This window comes from Pezoporus wallicus, unplaced genomic scaffold (assembly GCF_028554395.1).
Source record: "Pezoporus wallicus isolate ANWC-B61680 ecotype Strahan unplaced genomic scaffold, APGP_CSIRO_Pwel_v1 contig_14366, whole genome shotgun sequence".
NCBI classification, from domain to species: Eukaryota; Metazoa; Chordata; class Aves; order Psittaciformes; family Psittacidae; genus Pezoporus; species Pezoporus wallicus.
In genome coordinates, this window is record NW_026637269.1 from 19,627 (window position 1) to 42,667 (window position 23,041).

The following is a 23,041-nucleotide window of genomic DNA, read 5'->3' on the forward strand; positions in this document are numbered from 1 at the left end:
GATCCAGTTCTTTGGAAGTATTCTTGGTGAATCTCCCTATCTTCAGGCAAATACTGCATGGCAGACTTTGTGGAGGCTGAAAGTATTAATGTTGGGAGATAGAATTTCTTCATTTCATGTACTTGCTCAATACATGTATTTCTGGTCCATTAGTAAGTGATTGATGTTGAGTGAAATCTTGGTTTATTAATCTCCTCAATGACAGTATGCCCAGGTCCTGGAGAAGAGTTTTCACCTGAAGAATCTCTCTCATTGCTCAGTGTGAGCGACACCAAGTACTGGTGGTTTCCAGTCTTCTTTTTTGGTTGTTGGCTGTTATTTAAATTTTTCCTTTTTTCTTGGTGACTGTGGAGACCCCCTGGTGATGGGCTTGCTTTTCTTAGTTATCTCTTGTACTTCTTTTGGAAGTAGCCCCTTACATGCAGGTTTGAGAACTACCTCTGGAAAGGCCATCTGGAAGTAATTTGAGATAATTACAAATCTTGCTGTTGTTTTTTTGTGAGCTTCTGCTTTCTCACTGTTGCTGCATTTGTTGTCAGAATCTGCAGTTTTGTGCTGTTCTTTCTTGTCTTCTGAGCCTGGATGGACTTCTTATACACATCCCTTTAGCTCTGTTTCCCTGCCCCTGCTGCCTCCCTCCATTTGCATTGTCTCTGCTCACCACAGCACACTACTCTGATGAGAAGTGTGCTGGCAGGAAAGTGACACTTGCTAAACTCCCTGGGTGAAATCCTGCTCTCACTGAAGTTGGTGGCAAAATTCCATTGACTTCAGCATGGCCAGAGTTTCACCCTTCAGCTTTGAAGTGTTCAGTGCTTCTGAGAGCCAGCACTCCTGTAAGCTCTGCTTTGCTCCGGGCAGTCTGATTTCATCAGAAATTAGAGCAGAAAGAATGGTGTCACGGGGCCACTGGCCTGGGAAGAAGTTTCTTGGCTGCCAGGTGCTGCATTAGCTTGGCTTCTGAGGGAGTTTAGTGACAAATTTATCCTAGAGCCTGAGTTTCATTTGGCTCTTGGATGCAGCAAGGCTTGTGACCCGTTTTACATTTTTAGGCTTCTTTTCATTTGACATCTGATTGCTTTACATCAAACCACTTAGAAGTGCAGAATCCCCTGACCAGCTGTGTGTGTTTTGTGAGCTTGTTTACTTTGTGGCTTGTTTTTTGTTTCATGAGTGGAGCCTCACAGGGCTCGTAATTGGATTGTTGGGAACATTTCATTATATTCCATTACCTGAATTCTTCCTTTCCTTCATATGGTAATATTATTCTTTATTATTGGCAGTTTTTCTGAACATGTCAAGACAAATGTTAAGAAAAATGTCATGATTTTGTGCTATTTTTTGACAAAGCCAGAGTGGAAACAGAGACAGAAGTGGGGTAGTATGTGTGTGATGGGAGGGAGGAGAGGTGCCAAGATGTGCAGTGTGGTGAGGCAAATCACACTTTGAAATATTCTCAGAAGTGTAATTAACCATGAGTTTCACTGTTTTCCTGAAGTGCTTCACAAAAATCATAGGGAGTCTACTGAGGTTTCAGGTTTGTGACTATGGTATGACAGAAATGGCTGTCCTGGGAGGCTGCCTCATCAGCGCTCTGCATAGACTGGGCTCTTTCTCAGCCCTAGGCAGCTGCTGGCTGGAGCTAATGTAGAACCATTGCTCTCCAACTGGGAGGTTAGGTCCCTTTGCCCCAGTAGCAGTGCAGTAAGAGAATTTAGAAGCACTGCCCAGATCATCTGTCTCCTCCTTTGTAACTGTGCAGTGTGGGGCTGAGTGGATGCAGAACCGCAGAGTCTGCAGGGGAGCTTTTCTTAAGACGTTGCCTGTCTTGTTGTCCTGGTGGGGCTTATTTTCTGTCAGCTGGTTGTTTTTTTCCTTTAAATATGGCATTGAGCAGTTAAAAATGAGTGGATGTGGAGGTGAGGAGTGGTGAGAGCAGTTGTACTCCACAGCAGCCTTGCCGTGCAGCGAGAGCTGGATGGGGACAGCTGGAAGATGCACAAACAAGTGCAGGCTTGTACTTCTGCTGCCTGTGATAGCACCCTTTGTGTTCTGCAGTGCTGACAGGCAGTGGCTGACCAGGTTGAAGCTGCTACAGCAGTACCACAGCATGCCTGCTACAAGAATGAATCCCTTTTAATTTCATTCTATGGCTTGTTTAAAACAGTATCACTGCTTGTTTATGGCTGCTAACCCAAAGGCTTCCAAACATCTTGCTCATTTTAGAGGTGGATGCCTTTGCAAAGACAAAGTAAACTCACAGCTGTGATGCAGAGGTGTCTGCAGCTGATGGAACGACTGCACCTGTGCTGAGTAATGGAGTTGCCCCCACAGTTCCAGTTTGGGTCTTACTTTATTTGATCTTTTTGGTTATTATTTCAAATACTTGCACAAAGAGTCATCTCTGTAGAATTTCCTCTTGTGGCTGGTCATGGTAGAGTCACGCCTTGATTTCTACCACAGGGAATTTTTAGAATTGCTTTGGATTAGTCAGAACTCCAATAATTAAGAAAAAAAACCCAAACCTTGGAGGAAAAATGAGTTTTTCTTGTGCTGCTGTTTTAAGACTCAGAGCTGCTGCAGCTTTTATTGCAGAAGGGCAGAGGTGAAAGTGGATGTCAGCTTTTAGCATTATGCCTCCAGTGTACAGGGAGTGCCAGGACTTGTAATGGAGTTAGCTGGAAGTCATTCTGTCAGTATTTGCACCTTCAGCCATCCCTTTCCCTGCAATGAAGCTAAACTTCTGTTCTGCAGCAGGCTGGGTTAGTTCACTGGTGATACAGTGACCTTGTTGCACACTGTGCTCCATGGTTACTGTGCAGCTGTGAATCATAGAGTGTAAATATCAAATGTCGGTGTCTCTATTTTTCTCTCTTGGTCACTCTCTTTGCAGGTGTTCAGAACGGACCTGATCACTGCCATGAAGTTACATGACTCCTTCCAGCTGAACCCTGATGAATACTATGTGCTGGCAGACCCCTGGAGGCAGGAGTGGGAAAAGGGAGTTCAGGTGCCAGTTAGCCCAGGGACCCTCCCAGAACCAGTAGCCAGGTATAGTTTGAAGGAATGTAAATAAATACACAAACATTTATACTAGCAGCTATATCTACATTGCCTTGGCTTCTTGAGCTGTATTCCACAGTGTCTAGCTAGAAAGGTCTTGGTTCTTGGAGATGAAGAGCAACCTGCCTCAGCTTTTTGAATGATCAGAGAGGTCAAGAGTCAGGCTTGCTCTGCCTGTGTGTTAAAATGTGAATGTCAGAGAGTAATTTTTGGCATTACATTAGGATGGAGTGTGATGACAGAACCTTACAAATAGCTTCTATTTTTAAGTCCAGACTTGACCTCACTCAGCATTTCCAGGAGAGCCCTTGTCTAATGCTTCTTGTGTTTAGTTCCAAGCCATAGGTTCCTTTCAAGGAGCAGTTAGACAGACTTAAGGGCTAGGGAAAACACAGCATTTATTCTGGTTTTGAGTTATTTTTTTGGTTGTTTCATTTACTACCTTAGGAAATGGTTTGTTGTACAACATTTCAGCTGTTTTAAGAGCCATCCAGATGTGCATGTAACTAAATACATTAATGTGAGATTTTCTAGCTCTTACCCAAGAAACCCTTATTTTCCTTACCTTGTTTGTTATACTTGGATACTGTTTTCTGTTTCAAATTAAACAGTGGTAAGGGCAGGAGTGTGCTGCGGCCCAGCTGTCTATTTCATGCTTAGTTGGGATTGGAGCTGGAGAAAGTGGGAAGAACAAGGATTATTGCTATTTAATTCTACTAGATCACTTTGATTAAAGTCCAGGCTGGGCTGTAAGGTGTTACCAAATGACTCACCAGTGCTGATGGAGCCAGAACAGCCCGATCCCTGATATACAGCAAAAAATCATGGATAATGCTACGCTGCTTTTGCTGTCTTTAACCTTGGAGCAGGGGGACTACAGGAATGTTTAGCACTTCTTGTGTTCTGTGCAGCAGCCTGCAGACCGCTGCACAGCCCCACTAGGTCTGTATAGTGAGGAACTTCACTGACAGATCAGGTAGACCCTCTCCTTCCTTCTTCTTCCAAAGGAATGGAGGTGGATGTCCAAGGAGAACTTGAGATTTTTTCCTTGTGCTGTGCAGTTTAGAACATGGGAGCATACTGTTTTCCTGCAGTGCTTGTAGTCTGCTCTACACTGACCTCAACCAGTCCCTAACGTACATGCACACACACTGGACATGTGTGCTCAGATTGTTGTCTTCTCACTGGTTTCTCCTTCAGGCATCTCCCAGGGCTGCAGGATGGCTGGGAGACTGTGGACTTCAGCAGAGGGAAACTGTCCAGGGGATCCCCACCCTGTTTATTTCAGGGAGGTGGTTTGGTAGCTGTATCAGATCCAGGTACTCAGGAGAGTTTTTCTCTGCCAGTGGCCAACAGAGATGTTGCTCCAAATTTAAGATACTAAAGGAAATGGGGAAAGGCACCACCCACAGTTGTAGGTATCAGTACAGGAGGCATCACTGCTGAGCAATCTTGTATGGTGCTGCTGGAGAGCACCTGCTGCTCAGAGTGGCTCTGTGATACCTGATTATTTTCTTGCTTGCTCCCTCACAAAATACTCGAGAACTCTGTGGTGGTGGTGCTGTAGAGCTGGAACTGTTCTGTACCTGACTGTGGGAGGAGAGGCAAATGTTCTGTGAATTGAACCAGCAGTACTGAAACAGTAGCTGATGTAGAACAGAGGCAAAATACAGTACAGACAGCTGATGCCAGCAACGTATGTAATGGTGAATTAAAGGTTTTGGCTGGTCAGAGCAGGAGGTGTAGCTTCAGAGGGGTGGTGAAAGGAGCAAGTCCATGTGGTGATTGCATATAAGCATAGTCAGGAGGATAATGCAGTTGGATGGCTTTGTCGGTATGTGGCAAGTGTTGCATTTTTTTACTTACTTTGATAAGAAATAAAGAGGTGGAAGTGGTTTATTTTGAAGCCAAACTGCCTGTGCCACTAGAGTGGTATTTAGACAGCATGTGAAAGGTGCAGCCCAGAGTTTGTGGTTTCTGGATGGGGTGGTGCTCAGGAAGGAATTTCTAGTGCAGAAGACACAGAGAGCAGTGCCCAGTTTCAGGTAAATATTCTGTGAGCTGTAATAATCCCTAATATTTTAATACTGTGCAGCATGACCAGGAATGATTTGGGCAGTGCAGTTAGGCTGGCATGGTCATTCATAGTTGTATTCTTCCTTTCTGCACCTCAGAAGCCGCAAATTCAGCATTTGGCTCCTAACCACAGTTGCCACCATATGTCAGATTGTTGTCTGAAATAAGCTAGATGAGGGGAAGATTTAGGGCTGTGCAGAAGACTGAGGTAGAGGATTTACTGTGTGTGCAGATGAAGTAGTGGCAGATCAAGGTCTTCTGATGGGAGGAGGAGGCATTAACATGTTGGACTTCAAATGGGGGCAGAACAGGTTGGAGGATGTCCTGCTTGTTGTGTAGCTTAGGCCATTCCCAGCAAAAAGTTGTGTGTACATGGAGTGGTGTTATCTCCTTGCTAGTAGCATTAGTGCAACAAAGATCATCTGCACTGGTGCTGCAGGGGGCAGTCGCTTGGCAGTGTGACCTGTTGCTTCTGGAGGTACCAGCCTTACGTGGTGAAGTGGATTTGATCCAAACCGAATTTCAGTGTGTGCAGTTAACTAAGAGAAAGTCCAGTGTCCTCTAGCGAGGGAACTGTGCTGCAGGATGGAGTTACCTTACTGTTTGGAGGCAAGCCTGATGGTAGAATGACTGCTGTCCTTTGTGAACTGGGTGGTTTTGCCCCCAGTTCCTGGCTTTGCAAGGTTGTGGTATTGCAGGAATCTGACTTAGAACAAGTGATGTGTTGTAGGTACTTTACTGTTTCCTGAACCAATGCCTGGGGTCAAACAAAAATTCCATTGGCTTGCAGCTAAAATACACTTTCATGATTGGTTGTTGGCCAGCTGGAGCTTTCACAGCCTGAGAGAAAGTAGTTTCATCAGTAGCTGATTAATATTTGCACTTGACCCAGCATGGCATTAGTGAATGTGAAAGAGGAAATGCAGACTGAAAATGCTTGGGTAAGTGGAGGTAAAACTAGTGCAGGTTACTGATTCTCTGTGGAAAAGTCTTCTGAATTTCACAGGGATGACAATTCCTTAGCTACACGTGTACACATACACAAAACCCCTTCAAATGTAGCAGGGAATACTACTTTTTTTCCTTGAATTTTCATGATCTTGGTATTGTAGATTTCCAAACAAGTAATGTAGTTCAACAGATTGATTTTAAAAAAGGCTGGAAACCAGAGTTTACATCTGTGTGTATAGCAGCTATCACTACATGAATACAGTGTTCCCACTTTAGCTTTAAACAAGTGTGAATTTCAGGTAAGAGTAAGCACAACCCTATCCTCTGATCTTTCCATTTTATTTAGATTTTTGGTAACGAATCTGGTTTCTAGACTGCTCCAGTTAACATCTTATAATATCACCTGTCCGTTATGGAAATGTGCTGTACTGTTTCCCTTAGTGAGCATGATAATTGCTTAGGTGGTCAGATATGTCCTGATGATGGTTAGTCGCTTAAAGTGAGGCAGTTTGAGTTCTCTAGAAAAAAGTCTCTCAGCATCCCAGCATACCTGACATCCTCTTGTCTGTCTGTTTTAGGGTTGTGTCTGAGACGAAAGCCATCGCGTTTACACGACCCAGGAAGTACATTGTTTCATCAGGGTCGGAGACTCCGGAGCTGGGCTATGTTGACCTTCAAACCTTAGCAGACAGCATGTGTCGCTATGACCTCAATGATGTGGACGTAGCATGGTTGCAGATTGCCAATGAAGAATTCAGAGAAATGGGTGAGCAATGAGTGATGGTGTTTGTGTTTGTTTTTAAAGGTTTAAGAATAATTTGAGGGCAGCAGCAGGAAGAGATGGGGTAGCCATGGGAAGACGCGCCTGATGTGATTAAGCCATAAGATACAGGCTTTTGTAAGTGCTGAGTAGTATTTGTTTAGACCAGATCGGAGTCTAGCCGCATGGTTGGTTTTTTTTTTTTTTTTTCTCTGCTGCTTTCTATTTCACAAGTCAATTCTCCCAGAGTTCCCGTTTTGCCATCAGGCTTCTTGAAGAGGACATTAGCTAGACTGTTCATTGTTTCCCCAGTTAGTCCTTTCCATTTACTTACTTATTTTTGTCTGTGTCATACCCGTATCATCTTTTTAGCTAGCCATGTGGAGTGCAAAGAAAGTAGACAAGGAGTCTTGGGAGGTCTGGAGAGCTTAATGCCATGCCAGTTGCACAGGGAATGAGACATTAAGGAACTCCTGTAGCGACTTATTGGAGGAACCTCCCAAACCTTACTGTGCCTGTGGGCTCCAGTTAGGAAGCAGGAAGAAGAGGTGTTGCAGGAGGAGCAGCTCTTCCTTTTTCTGCAGGATGACTTGTGCATTGGAAGGGACAAGGAAGCGGGGCAAGAACAGGAATGTTGGTGAATCTGGGTTATGTGTCAGCATTGTGGCAGTCCCCTACTCTGGGTTACAGAATGCTCATACGGGTTTTATCTGGCTGCAGCCCACGTGTGGCATGGCGCAAGATGTGGTAAACCACAAACTGACTGTTTAGAACTCTTGAATTAAACCCACATATGACCTAGCCATGACCTGGTCTCTTACCAAACCTTTTTTCCAGATCTCAGGTCAGGCCTGCTCAGGTTTAGTGTTGGGCTTAAACAAGTCAAGCCAGTTCATAATTGAAGAGTTTAAGTTACTTTTCCAAGTGACCTTCAGGAAAACAGCACCAGCAAGTCCCCTTAGCTTTCTTCAGAATAAAATAAAAATACTTTTTATGATTTTCAGTTGATGCCCATCAGTGTAGATAATCCCTTCTGTCCATCTGTCCTGCCAGAACCAGAGGAGGGCTGCCACAGTGTTACACTGGGGTGTGAGTGGGGAGGTGTGTGAAGCCCTGAAGTGGCCATTCTGCTTGTTTCCTCTTACTGCCTTCCATCTGCTCCTTGTGGGAAATGTTGGAGGCATTGATCCCTGCTGCAGAGATTTACCCGCTAGTAGGGGAAGCTGGAAGTACTTCCATAGAGTGTTTGTCTTTGACCTGCGGGAGCTAGAGAGGTTTTTAATCCTTCATTTTGTGGAAGTTATGGCTCAGTCACACGGAAAGCTGAAAGGAGGATTTTCTTGTTAAAACACACATCGTAAGGTTGCCATCTTCTGTATGTCACAGGAAACATTAGGTATTAGACCAAAAGTGGGATATCCTAAACCTGTGCTTCTTTGTAGTGATTTAACTATATGGAAATTCTTGTGCTAAACTGACTTGGCAAAAGGAAGATGACTGTTGGCAGTAGCATAGCTGTCCTGGTTTCACCAGGGCTTGTGCGGCATGATTGTGTGGGGAAGGTCAGTGCAGCACCAACCTTGGAAGTATTATGGCCAGCTCATTGTCATGGCAAGTGAAACATGGAAGCCAGAGGGGGAAGCACCATGCTCTTTTTTGATATCTTTCCTGCTGCATCTATGATAGATATTTTTGAGGTCTCTAATGGTAATATAATTAACAAAGAGAGATTATAGAATACTGTAGTACAGTCAGCTTGCAGCTGTGGTGTCATGAATAATTTTCTGATGGATGTCGTTTGAAAAGACCAAGTCTCAGATTAGATGGTGAATGTATTTATTGTCCCAGATTTGATGTTGCATGTATTACTGGTGTGTTTTCACTTGTCAAACCAATTTATTGTCAGTTGGGGTTGCACCCTCTTGAGTTGGGAAGTTACAGAAAAAACAGCAGCTGTTGTTAGAAACTTTTAAGTTTGCCGTAAGTATTGCAGCAGATTTTGTCAATGATTTCCTCCCTCTGCCCTCATCGCTTTTGGTTCAAAACACTCTCAAATCCTTCACCAAAGAGTCAACATATGGGTTGCAAAATTGAAGCCGAAGCCATAGACGGGGCTGTACCAGAAGGAAAAATGAGAGCAATACCAGGAAGCCAAAATCAGTTTATGGAAATTTTCCCCAGGATTTTGAAAGATTTCTTTGGATATTGCACTTCTGTTAGGTTAATACAGTTATAAGACAACTTTGACTTTATTTTCCAGTTTCTCTAGTTTATGCTGGAATAGGCTGAGGTTGTCAAGGAATGAAATGTGCCTGCTCGGGGGTTGGCTGTATCTATTCAGCTGCTAAAACAGAAGCTGGAGCTGTGTGTTACCACTCTTTCCCCTGCTCCCCAGGGATGCCTGAGCTGGATGAATACACGATGGAAAAGATCCTAGAGGAGTTTGAACTACGATGCTATGAGAACATGAATCATGCTATTGAGACGGAAGAAGGACTTGGGATTGAATATGATGAAGATGTTGTCTGTGACGTCTGTCAGTCTCCAGATGGAGAAGATGGCAACGAAATGGTGTTTTGTGACAAATGCAATATTTGTGTGCACCAGGTATGGTGGCCCAGGGCACTGTGACGTGTGTAGGGGTGGTGACAGAAACTTTTCAAAACCATTAAAGATACGAGATGGGATTTTTTCCAGTGACATTGATCTGTTCAGTTGCACAGAGTTCATCATCAAGTGGTGGGGTGAATTCAGAAATTATGTAATTGACTAGAATTGTTACATGTGATTTTAGAAGTATCATGCTGAGAGGGTTAAAAGTAGTACTGTTTATGTGTGGAGGAGTTACAAGGTGAGGAGTTGCCTCCCCAGAACAGATGTGTCTTGTTACACATTCTCACCTGGTCACTTCTTGTCCTATATTCATATCCTCTCTGCACAGTATCAGTAACTGAGGCTCAGCAGGGAGGGAAAAAAGGGTTACAGGCAATCAGTGGGGACATAGGGAGGATTTATTATAGTAATTTTAATTTAATGGAGAACTTACAGAGCTGAGCTAGTGAAGCGCTATTATGTGCCCTTTTTGTGCCATTTAAAAAGTCTTCAATTTTAGCATTATCTGTTTCTGTGGATGCTTCTTATTGCAGCAGGTGCTTTTCTGTCAGTCTGTCCTTCCTTCCTTCCCAGCTCTAAGAAGTTTGCTTTGCCATTCATTGTTTTCGAAACTGTGGTTTTGTGAGCAAGAATGGCATTTTTGTGTATGTGTTACTTAAATGCAGTTGTACTAATGATAAAGAAATACACCTGCGAGAGCTGTGAGGTACAGATGGCTTTCTTGTGAGATATGCAGTGAGGTGGATGTTTTTAGACTTGTAGTGGTTCTCTTTCCTTAGTTTCTGATCACATCAAATCTGAAACTTAAGAGGATTAAAACTGACAGTATTGTGGACACAGGTCTCCATAAAGGTGCAGTATCTGAAAAAAATGATACTAGTTCGATGCTGTTCTGCATTTTTCCCTCTGAATACAAAGTAAAACCTGATGCTCCTGAGTTAACATTGAGTACTGCACAGCCGAGCTTCTTAGTTGGTGATTCTAGCCTTTTGAATTAGGTATAGCCCAACCCCTGTTATGTGAGTCTTGGTGATACTGAACTTTGTGGGAGCTGGCTTCTGGCAGGGTTGTCTGTCAGGAGTCCCCTTGCTGTTTGGGCTGGCAAACACTTTTTTTTCTTTTTCCCAGATGATGGCAGTGGTTTTTGCCTAACAGCTGGTCATGGCATCTGATCTTTGTGGGGAATGAATGGGTGGTGAGGTTGGCTAAGTTTTTGAAAGCATCCTGAGATCCTCCACAAGATGAAGTGTCTGTAGTGTCGGCAATCCCATAAAGAAGTGTTCGAAAGCTGGGAGAGGCTACATGTAAGCAGCTAAAAAGTAACAGAAATTCACATCATTCCCATGTTTTCTTTCCCCACAGGCATGCTATGGGATCCTGAAGGTGCCAGAAGGCAGCTGGTTGTGCAGGACCTGCGCACTTGGCGTTGAGCCCAAGTGTTTGCTGTGTCCTAAGAAGGGTGGAGCCATGAAGCCAACTCGAAGTGGCACCAAGTGGGTCCACGTTAGTTGTGCTCTATGGATTCCAGAGGTAGGTACTGATCCTATGGGAGTGCTGGGCTGCTGGGTTCTGGGAGCAGTATGTTATAAAAACATAGCTCAGCTTCTTGTGTGTTGCTGCAGTGAGCTTAACATACATATGATAGTTCTCAGTAAGACAGTATAAAGGATTTTCAGTAAGGTGTACAGTCTGGCAGGATGATGCATCATCTATAAAGAAATTACATTACCTTTGTCAACCAAAATTAGGCCTCAAAAAACGAGGCCTTTGTTGCTGGCAAATCTCCTTTAACAAGGACACAAAGTACTGCTTTATTTTGTGAAGGGAACATTAAAGGTGTATCAGGAATGTTTGGATGTAGCAGTGAGAGCTCCTGTGGGTTTTCATCCTGCATGGTAATTTCAGAATGGTGGGTTTCACCTTGAAACTACCTCGTTCATGTGGTGAGGAACTGATGTTTTTAAAAAGGAATTGTAATTTTTTTTATTTCCTTACAAATTGAGGAACTTGGAACATGCGCGTTTTGCACATGCATAGAAGGAATTAGATTTCTTTGATAAATTGCTTTCCAGTTAACAGTGTAATGGTCGCTCTGTGGTTTTTAACCTTTTTTTCTTTAAGGTGAGCATTGGAAGCCCGGAAAAAATGGAGCCCATTACAAAAGTTTCTCACATTCCCAGCAGCAGATGGGCACTGGTGTGCAGCCTTTGCAATGAAAAAGTTGGAGCTTCTATACAGGTAATTTAATTGCACAGATATCTGTGTGTTTTGTTTTGTCAGTTTTTAGTAGATACACAAAACTTGTATCTGCCATAAACTTTATTTGATTTCCTGTTTGCTACTATGGACTTAACTGTATAGAGTGCTGTCAATGTTAGCATGTTCTTATTGACTAGTCAGATTTGAATAATAATAGCCAGGTCATCTGTCTGCTAGTCCCTGTTTAGTGACTTCTAAGACAAGTTGGGTATTTCAATGGGAGTTGTGTATAAAGCAGTTGGTTTCACACCACCAACTCCCATTCTTGTGCCAGTGCCGGTTTGTCTCACTGCATACTTTTGAAATTCTCCAGTTTCAGTTGCATTTGGGTTCAGCCTTTCTCACCATATCCTGTGAACTGTGGCTGTTAAATGATCTGCACCAGGGTATTTTCAGACCAGGCAGTGTCAGTTCACGTGCATATTTATATAGCATGTAAAGCACTTGCATATCCTCTGCAGTGGAAGATCACTCAGAAATGTTAAATAATCATTTTAAGAACACTTTAAGAATCATTTTAGAATTAGATTGTGAAAACATATTGCCAAGCCCCAAGTTTTTGAAAGAGGAGATACTAGGTTTCTTGAAACACAAGACAAAACTTTGACCTAGCTTACTCACTACCATATGATGGGAGAGCATGAAGACAGGTGACCCACTCTGAAGAAGTAGAGCTCTGTCCATTGTGTTGTGGCTGGCCTTGCGTTGCAGGGTCCAGGGTGGTCAGACCGGCATTAAGACACAAAAGTCCTGCTCTTCTTTGAAATTAGGTTTTATCCATTTACTTTACCCCTCTGCTCTATCTGATAAGGTTACCAGCAAAAGCTGTAAACCAGCACTGCGGCAGTAGTTCCAGTGAAACCTATCAGTCCATTCTCATTTAAGTAATGTATAAAATAGTAAATGTTAAGTTAATAAATCCGTCCACAGCATATAAATTTGCAATCGCAATGCCTCCTTGGAGAGCTGCCCCTTCCTCTTGGCTGCTACTTGGTGGATGCTGTTTTGTCCATTCTGTGGGGTAACCCACGGTAGTTTAAGTTGAATGCTTGGGTGTTTACATATGTCAGTGTGGTATGGAGGGGGGTGTCCTTCCGTATTTGTTCTCCCTTTCTAGTGCTGACACAGGAGGACATGCGCAGACATGACAGCTGCCACTTCAGACAGCTCTGCATTTGAAATTATGGGGAAAGAGACAAAAAATGGCAGTCATGCCTGACATCTTACAGCAGTCGTGAAAATCTTTGGTATCGTTAAAGCTAGCAGTGAGAAATACATAGATTTGTGTTGTGAAATTTTATGCAGCAGAGAATAATATTATACAGAGTGACTGCAATGGGGAGGAAGTAGCATTAACTGGAGAAACTAGGGGAGATGGGATTTTTCAGAGATGTTGGGAGATAGGCACAGCAAACAGAAAAGCTGGCAGCTGGAGTGTGTGTGAGGCTGGGCATGGAGCAACCGCAACAAGCTGGGAAAACTGAGACTGTATTCTCCCAGGTTCAGCAGATTTCCTTCTCATGAGACAGGCTTCCCCTTCTCTCAGTAAAACATCAGCCACACTAAGATAATTATTCTGAATGGGAGCAGCTTGGAAACCGTGGCTGGAGTATTCACCTGGACTGTGTGGTGTTCCAGCAGGGCTGCTTTTGCTCTGCTTGTTGGTAACAGGAAAGGGCAAAAGATGGGTTGGTATTTTTTAATTCCTTTTATACGTTGATTTTATTGAAGAATGTTCATTTGAAACTTTTGCACTTTAAATTCTCCTGTACCTTTATATGCCATCTGGCTGCTGAGTGAACCTGAGCAGGAAAATCCAGCAGAGAAAGATATTTGGCTTCTTTACAAAGCACTGTGTAAACATCCTTGTGCAGCGCATTTATTTCTCTTTAAGGTTAGATGACTTGGGTTAAGCATAGTTTTGTTTCCTCCTAGTTAATAGCACCAATGTTCATTTCCACTCTAAATTCTCTTCACTGGAGGCTGAGGTGTGGGTTGATACAACTGCATATGTATGCCTGTGGGTATATACGTACACATATATATTTAAACCTTTCAGTTGTGGCTGGTGATAGCTATGACAGCAGTTTGCAAGAAGAAGTTACATACAAATGAAGTGCTAAATCAGCTGAACTAGTGCCCATCACACCATGATGGCTGGGCTCATAGGGAGGGAAGAAAAAGGACAGAAAACGGAATTTCCTGTTTTCCTCATGTCCCAGATGAAGTGAAAGCTGCAGTCAGTGAAGTAGTGATTGACAGCAATTTAATATTTGACATTATAAAATTGGGATAATGGGAAGAAAACTGCCCTTGGTTGAGGCCTTTTGGGCAGCACAGGTCCCAGTGCTAGGAAGGACTTTTAATTAAAAGTATCAGACTGGCCTGGAGCCCCCAAGGTGTTTTTCCCTCTCTTGCTGGCACAGCCAAAGTGGAATGATTTCCTTTGTGTAATGCTGCCTCACATGTGTGCCCAGTGCTGGTGAGAAGGCTCATCTTGTGGATTTGCTGGTTATTGAATAGGGCGAGGGAGGGGTTAACCACTTCTGTCCCACCGGGCCACTTCGTCCTTACCTAGCCTGAAAGCACAAAATCATAAGCCTAATTAAAAGAGAGCAAGGAACTACATGCAGCTTAAAGGAAGAGCACGGGTACAGAGCATTCCTGGCTGCATGAATAGGTTTAGGCAGTCTGGCTTCTTAAATTTGTGTTTGATGAATTTTAATTTAATTTGTGCAGTGTTCGGTGAAGAACTGCAGAACAGCCTTTCATGTTACCTGTGCATTTGACCGTGGCTTGAAGATGAAGACTATCCTGGCAGAGAATGATGAGGTGAAGTTTAAGTCATACTGTCCCACGCACAGTTCCACCAAGAAAGTGGATGAGGAGACTTTCAGTGAAAGCCCAGGTCAGGAGAATGGGATTGGGATTCAGGACGGCTCTCTTCCCGCCCACATTGACCCTTTCCACAGCATGACTCAAAACCAGGAGGAGGCCCACAGAGTCAGCCTCCGCAAACAGAAACTCCAGCAGCTGGAGGATGAGTTCTATACCTTTGTTGAGCCTGTGGAAGTGGCTAAAGTACTGCAGCTGCCAGAGGAGTCAGTGGAATTCGTTTACCAGTACTGGAAGCTGAAAAGAAAAGCCAACTTCAACAAGCCTTTGATTACTCCAAAGAAGGATGAAGAGGACAATCTGGCCAAACGAGAACAGGATGTTCTGTTCAGAAGACTGCAGCTCTTCACACACCTCCGGCAGGATCTAGAGCGGGTAAGGCATAGTACTGCCTGCACATGCTTAAGTGGCACTGCCCTTCATTAGCCAGGTTTCTAAATTACGTTTTCAGTTACTGCCCTTGCATGCAGGTACTTCATGCTGCATCCTCACACAAAGTGGTATTGTCAGAGAAGACCATGAACACTATATTTCTATGGAGCACACCAGTTACTCATTCCAAACAGAGGGTTAGTTCAGAGGCCAGCAAGTCTTGGTAGTAGTATCCAGTCTCCTTATAAGCACGGGATTGTTGTATTTCCACGTACCTGGAGCTTTTGTAGCCTTTAAGGGCTTTCTCTGTGCCTTTCGTCTGTTGCACAAGCAGGAAAAGATTATGAACCTTACTTTGATTTGCAGCAGATTGGTGTTTTCATTGACATAGCATAGCATTAACACATACAGACACTGGACTGTCTGTGTAGTAGGTTTGGGAGGCGTGATACTGCACTCCAGTTTTCAGTGTTTAAAGAGCAATTTTGTGTTTTAAGTACATCTTATCTTTTAGTAACCTGAATTCCTTCCTCTTGGGGTTGTTTGGGTTAACCAGTAGAGTTTAAGATCAAATCAGTTTAAGTTTAGAGAACACTTAAGATCAGTTTTAAGTTTAGAGACAGAGTACTGAAATAATTCCAGCTTTTCACATCCATACAGTATGAGGCTCATGGAGACCATGTACAGGACCTGGCTCAGGGGCTCATAACTCAGCCACAGTAACCTGTGGGTGAACTGGAGCCTTTCTTCCAGAGTAATACCTAGCCTTTAAGTCAGGACAGTGGGTGTTCATGCATCTGCTGCATTCTTTGTAAAGTCCCAGTGGTTAACTACTCTTCTAAGGAATCATTGCAATTTTACTTGGAAGTTTCTTCTCTAGTTTCAACTAGAAATGACCCATACTAGAAATGGCCTATGACCCTTCTCTAGTTTGGTGAAATGGCATCTCTTGTTTCTGCTGCATGCTCAAGGCTTCTTTTCATGTTCTCTTTGATCAGCTAAATAAGTTGAGATTGTCACTGTGTTCTGTGGATCTTAAATGGTTCTGTAGGTATACTTCCCATTTTTAAGTGCAATGTCAAAACAGGATACATCATTCGAGTAATATTTTACTATTCCATTGTTCCCTGTTGATTTTAATTGAAGTTATCTTGGACATACAGAAAAAAAAGTCTTTTTTTTTCCTCTTCAAGATAATCAAGTTACGCAAGTTTATGAGTGACATTACTGACAGCGTCATCTATCTAGAAACAGTCTAAAATCATGTCATCCAGTTTATGGAAGAGGTACTTTGATGGACATGATGTATTTGTTGTGCAGCTGGGCTCAAACAAGGCAAAGAACAAAAGGCCAGGGACTGTCTCAGAAAGGGGACCAGACAGACAAATCCCTGCAAATTAAGATCCACAGAGTAATAACAGTTAGTTAAACATACTGGCTTGCATGGGACTGGAACCTTTAAACAGAGCAGGACCTCAGCACGCAAGGTTACACATCTCAGTGTCCCCTTCTCAGTGACTGTGAGACCAGCCTACAAGGCTGTAATGCACAGGGCACCATACTGCGGCTGCATCAGGATGAGCAAGGAGCCCTGGGAACGCTCACATGGACCCCTCAGCAATTTCTTCCACTAGGAGAGAAGGAGCAAATGAGCTCTAGGAGAATAATATCTCAATTAAATGGTATTTAAGACTCTTCTGTAAGAAATATGTTCAAGAAGGTTAAAATACAGGTACACTACTAACTTGTTTAAATGGTGTATAGTGCTTAAACTGAATTAAGTCAAAGAGCAGATTGACAACATTATAGAAACGCAATTTCTGTAAAACTCATAACTTGATGTCTTCTAGGTGCGTAATCTCACCTACATGGTGACCCGAAGGGAAAAAATCAAGAGATCTGTTTGCAAAGTTCAAGAACAGATATTTAATACTTACGCAAAGCAGCTGGAACAAGAAAGAGTTTCAGGTATGCTTCAGTGTTGTCTTTTTCACCTAAGACCACAGGTACAAGCATTGAAGGGTTTGGCTACAGGCTAATAGGTAATTCTGAAGGACAGTCAGGACCATGATCATTTATTCTCATTAAGATCTTGTGTAGTCCACCATGCTTCAGCAGACTGGGAGAGATGTGGGTGGGTGGGGCTCTAATAGTGGGCACATTGCTATAGGAACTGGTAAGTCTATGCCCTTGTCTTAAGGGGCACTGAGTGGCTCATGGCTTCAGCTTCTGTCTGGTGTGATTCTTCAATGACTCTTTGTGACAGGAAGACATGACCTAGGTACCGTATGGTACCTCCAGAGTCTCTGCTTTATTAATGCCACTACTTTAGTGAATTCACATTAGTGAATTTTGAAAAGGTAGCACTCTGGTTTTAAAACAAGATGCAGTTTTTTTTCTCATTGCCTTTTCTCAGAAAGATTAATATCCTCAAACTTAACTGCATTAACTAGATTATCATTAAAGTATTCAGTAATAATAAATCACATTTTAGGCAGAATCAATCGGATTCACTTGCTGGTTGCTTCCCTGCCCTGGAGTCTGTCTTAGCAGCTACAGTAGTGCTAGGATTTGTATTTGCTGGAAGTGTAACTGGATGCAGCACAGCTGCAGGAAAGCAAACTACACCAGCAGTATGTTGTGAAACCAAGACATAGCCACATAACTGTGGCCAAATACCCATTGATTGTCAAGAAACACACCAGGTTCTGGGAAGAACTGTGTTAAAATACGTATATGCAAAAGTGGTATTTACCCAGATGTGGAATTCCTTGACTTTAACTTACTTTGTTTACATGTAGGTGTGCCTTCCTCATTCTCCTCCATGGACAATACAGTGCTGTTCAACAGTCCATCTTTGGGCCCCAGTGTCCCTAAGATAGAGGATCTGAAATGGCATTCTGCATTCTTCAGGAAACAGATGGGCACATCCCTAACTCATTCCTTGAAAAAGTCACACAAGAGGGACGGAGTAAGGGAGAGCTTGGGGAATGACAGCAAAGCCATTCTGAGGCAGCCTGGCCAAAAAGAGGGCAGTGCAGCTCCAGGGAGCTTTTTACATTTTGACAAGACCTGTGCAGAAACACGGATTGCATCAGCACAGCAGAAAAATAGCGTAGTTATACCAGACCATAGAAAAAGCCAAGACAATCGTTCACAGTGTGAGGTGACCAAGGCAGAACTAAAAGAAAAGACTTCTAAACACAACCACAAACCACTGAGACCTACAGAACTCTCTCAGAGGCAATCAGAAAATAAAAGGGCTGTGAACCACTCCAGTGGTAGGTCAGCACCTGGCATGCGGAGGGATATAGTGCCTAAATGCAACGGGGGTCTTGTGAAAGTAAACTCTAACCAGACAGCTGCAGTTCAAGTGCCTATGACACCCACGAGCCCAGTGAAAAACTGGGGTGGATTCCGAATTCCAAAGAAGGGGGAAAGGCAACAGCAGGGTGAGAGCCTAGAGGAGACCTGCCGCCAGAGCTCCAGCTACCCCTACTTGGGCAGAGTTTCCCCGAAGGACAGAGCAAAAAGCAAGCTCAAGCCCGACAGTGAGAATGATGGGTATATCCCTGATGCCGAAATGAGTGACTCAGAGACTGAAGTGGCTGAAAAGAAGTGCCGGCAGCAGAGGCTCAGTCCAAACAACACTATGAGCAGAAGGACAGACATTATCAGGAGAAGCATTCTGGCATCCTGACTGGACACAGGGACACAGAGTCACTGCCTACAAGCCAACTCCATATTATTTATTGATTTTTGAAAAAGAAGAATTAGACTGATGATGACCTGTTATTCCTGAGCTACATAAACATGTTTACATGCACTTAAAGCTGTTTTTTTTCCGTCTCTCATTCTTTGAGAAGTTTGAATCTCCTTTATTTGCAACTATCCTGAGTAAGCAAAGGAATGATGGGATTTGTGATGAACACTGAAGTCACAGAAACCTTTTAAAAGAGGCTAGGGTGGGTAGGGGGCAGTAGGCTGCATTCATCCCTTTTAGCTAAAAAGCATTGATAAAATTTTACTTCCTTCCCCTGCCTTCTGGAAAAGCACAAGCTCTTAATTTATAAGTAGCGTGTACTGAATGGAAGATGGTTGTTTAACCATACTGCACTGCTAAATATCTCATTACAAATGGTCACTTTTACCTTGGGTGGTGGTAGTCTTTCTCCTCTCTTTGCAGATGTTTCCTGTTGCATTCAGTTTCAGCAGAGGTGGCAGCTCAGACCTGTCTGAAAGCTCCAGAGTTTACATGTACATATACCTATGAGGTGACCAGATTTAACCATGCTGTTATGCTGGAGGAGGAGGAAGGGACTGGTCAGGGCTGCAGCTGTATTACACTGCAGCAGCTGGGAAAGATGCAGACTGAGCACGAGGACGCTCTCAAAATGGCTCAGTTCTGAGAAGGGAACCGGTGGGAAGCTTGTGGGTTACAGCACCCCATGAAATAACCCACCATCATTTAGTCAGTCACCTGCCTCTGTAGTATGGTGACAACTCCAGAGAGAAATTTCAAAGGCACTAGTTTGTAGGATTTCCCAAAGTCCACTGCAGACGCACTAATGGTACGTACTGGGAAAGTCAGGCTTAGGATGCTAAAGGGTTGCTTTAAAATGGACATGAATATATATTTTTAAATAGAATAAAATGGAAAGGCAATAAATTGTGATTAGCTCTTTACAGTCAAATGAAGAAAAACTACTTCATTCTATTCTGGACTAGATTTGATGGAAGAAGGATCTCGTATTCTGGTTGTATACTTTTTTAGTAATTGCAGATGGCAATAACTGGTAAGCTAGGAGCAATAATATCAACAGATCATTAGGGTACTGTTGGGCCAAGTAGAGTGCACATCTAACTAGTGTGTTCGGAGCCTCCAAGTTTTGGAATTCTGTATAGCTGCAAGTCAGGTATGTACTGGTGAAAAAGCTGAAGCAGCAGTGTGTTACACAAAGGCATTAAAAAACTCCTCCTTTCCTACTCCTAGTCTGCTCTTACATCCCCTCACTTTTTAGTGTTAGACCCTTGCTTCCTGAGTAGGAGACATTTAAAGCCCAGCAGAACTCTGCCATAAATGAGTCTTCCAGAGGATTCAATCAAATAAGGCTTATTAACACCCTGTCTTGCTATGCAAGTTATCGCTTAATGAAGTATTTCAACTGAACATATCCCTATCAATAGTTTCACAACTCCAAAGTCTTACCCTATAGAGGGAGGGGGATTGTGCATAAGATAGTGTACTTTTAAAACAGATTGCTGGTCCCAAGAAGTTAGGTGAATGTCAGGACTTCCAGAGGTGAAAGTCAGACAGGGCACTGGAGAATCTGAAGTTAGAGTTATTCTTGTGATGTGTTAAAAGTACTTACTTGATCGACCATCACCAGACAGACAACAGGTGAATGCAGGTAGGTTCTGCTCAACATGCAAGGTTTTCCAAACAGGCGCTGTGCTTTTCTGTAATAACAAAGCTTGTACCCATATATGGAATAGTTTGTTAAGCCATAGAAGGAGTCTAAATTTCAATGCTTAAGTAAACATCTAAATTTTGATGCTTAATAAACATTTAACCTCGCACCAGATTGAAGGAGTTACCTTGTTAATTTGCACTATGATGAACGCTAAGGTTGTGCAGAATTAATGCCTTACCTGTTCTGCTACCTGCTGTTTAGGTTAATAAGCTTTCTAACTTTTGAAGTTAAATTGAACCAAAACCAAAAACCTGTAGGACTGCAGGATGCTCAGCTCTGTACGTTAGGTTTGTCCCCCATGCTTCACTGTCAGCAGAGGAGGTGTTGGAAGTACAGCAGTGACAGTACAAACCTGCCCCATCTTTTATTGTGATAGAACCATTTGCTGCATTTCTGTTTTTATAAGCATTTCCTTCTCTTGTGCAGACTGACCAACAGATCTTTGACTATGATTGGTGTATTTTGTCCAACTGTAGGTTAGTTGAAATTCTGTCAAGTTGCCTGGAATGCCATTTGTTAGGCTGCAGACTCACACAGACCTAAATGAAGGGTTACCCGTGTTGTGTATAAATATTAATTTCAGAGATTTGAGAAGATTTGTCATTACATTTGTAAAATCTTGTACAGAAGATTTTTCACTATGTGCCTAGCTTTGGTGTTCATTCAGCTGAAATTAAATAAGAAAGGTGCATGAAGAGAAACAGAAATAAAAAGTATATGTAGAGATGACTATTTTATATTACATGGCCCACTCTGTATTTATTTTCTCCCTTTTTTGAAGTATTTATAAAGACCTAGTTGAAGACAGCTGTTATTTTTTGTTAGAATATTCAGTAGACTTGTGCCTTTTTGTCTGTATGTGAATAAATGCTGTACATTTTTGCAGTATCCTTGCCCAGTGTTTTAGAATTCACAGTAGTTGTGTTTGAGGTTTTACATAAACACTGTGATGATACGAAAAGCTCTCATAGTTAACACCAGCATTTAATTTGGATTATTACAGCTATTAAAATGCAAAGAAAGGGGGTGGTTTTTTTTTTTGGCTTTTTTGCTTTTTTTTTTTAGGAAAAGAATTTTGTTACTAGCAGCTGTGCTTGTTCCATCAACAGAAGATTGTCTGATTTTTTCCTTGAAATCCTCAAAGAGCTGTTGCTTACCTCAGATAGTTTAGTTGTTGATGTCTGATGTCCTTCCAACATCCATCATCTTCATACGTATCCCACTGAACAGGAACCTGAAGTTTCTGACCTGGAGCTCTTCAGGATTAGTGTGCTAAATGTACATTCACTCTATGAACTGCCTCTAGTCAAGCAACACCGACAGAATGTTTGCTGCTGCAGCAGGATCTTGAGGAGACAAAGTATGCAGGGCTTCCTCTAAACTCAAGCATGGAACAGACTTGCAGCAGAGCAAGTAAAGTGAAAGACTGCAAAGGCGTATGCCTAGTAATACATCCTGAAAACCAGCTGTGGGCAAGTAATTTTTCTCAGATCTGTACTTGTATCACATGCACTCCCATTGCAGGCACTGCGAGTGGCACCCCTCAATACATTTCATAGAATGAGGATTAAAGAATGACTCCACGAGGGGTTACTAGTACAAGCTTATCAAGGTGTGGATGAGTCTGAAAGATGTTCTGGCAGCTGCTGTATGGATACTGCTGACAGCAGCCTTTCTGAAAGGCACTGTGCTGCTGGGGTGACACGAGTAAGGCTGGGTCAGGCCTGAGGACAAGCTCTGGCTTGGTGCAGGAAGGTACAAGGCATTTGTGAAGACCTTCAGTTTATCTCACCTGTCAGTTTATCATCTCACCTATTCCCTAGAATCATCTCAACTATTTCCCTAGAAAATTTTCTTACACATAGTCAAGAACAAAATTTTACTCAAGGGAAACAATATCACACTAGAGAATGTTTAAAATGCTTAGAAACTGGTGTTGAGTGGAAAAGTGAAAACTTCAGTGACAGAGTGACAAGAAATATACAGATAGAAACAAATGTAAAAGAACCAAGACAGATACTGCACAATTACCTGAAACAACCTAATATCATAGGGGAAAGAGCAGGACTTCCCTAATAAGCAAACCTCAGATTTTACTTCCCTCAGCAGGTGCCTTTCCAAATCCAGCTTGTGAGCCACATGCCAGCAGCCTCCTCTAGAAGCTAAACAGAAATGAGAGGTGGTGGTGGCTGACCAACTTCATTTGGCCACAGTCCCTTTTGTGGTTTGGACAGAAGTATTTGGTCAGTTTTTAGCTTCTTAGAGGGATTAGGCAGAGAGGAGGGCAATCTTTTTCTTTCTTGTGTCCTCTGCCATAATTCCGCTGCCCCTCGACTATTAAGTGCTTGTGTCATCACTGCGTTTTGTATTTTGGCAAGTAACCATTATACAAAAACTAGACCACAAGTTGAAATGAATACACCCGTAACTAAAAGGGAATGAAATAGATTCCTTCTGTGCTTCAAGGAACAAATGCACAAATAATGTTGCTCAAAAACTTACCTGCCATTTCGAGCTGGGTTTCACTTCCCAGCTAGAGCCTCTATTGAAGGTGTGATGGGATGAACAACTCACACAA

General features: G+C 42.8%; 1 protein-coding gene across 4 annotated transcripts in view; it reads left to right on the forward strand.

Moving 5' to 3' along the window:
- Window positions 1–18,742, forward strand: part of JADE1 (jade family PHD finger 1) — a 38,360-nt gene extending 19,618 nt beyond the window's left edge. For 2 of the 4 annotated variants that reach the window (XM_057404611.1, XM_057404612.1), the window contains exons 4-11: window positions 2,894–3,051; window positions 6,669–6,856; window positions 9,246–9,457; window positions 10,826–10,993; window positions 11,585–11,701; window positions 14,462–14,992; window positions 16,840–16,957; window positions 17,791–18,742. In XM_057404611.1, coding sequence (XP_057260594.1) covers window positions 2,894–3,051; window positions 6,669–6,856; window positions 9,246–9,457; window positions 10,826–10,993; window positions 11,585–11,701; window positions 14,462–14,992; window positions 16,840–16,957; window positions 17,791–18,689 — 2,391 coding nt within the window. In that variant the 3' untranslated portion in view covers window positions 18,690–18,742. Of the gene's footprint in view, window positions 1–2,893; window positions 3,052–3,479; window positions 4,383–6,668; window positions 6,857–9,245; window positions 9,458–10,825; window positions 10,994–11,584; window positions 11,702–14,461; window positions 14,993–16,839; window positions 16,958–17,790 lie in introns of those variants that run through there. The other 2 variants (XM_057404614.1, XM_057404615.1) reach the window with 2 other exon arrangements.
- Window positions 18,743–23,041: the final 4,299 nt, after the last annotated feature.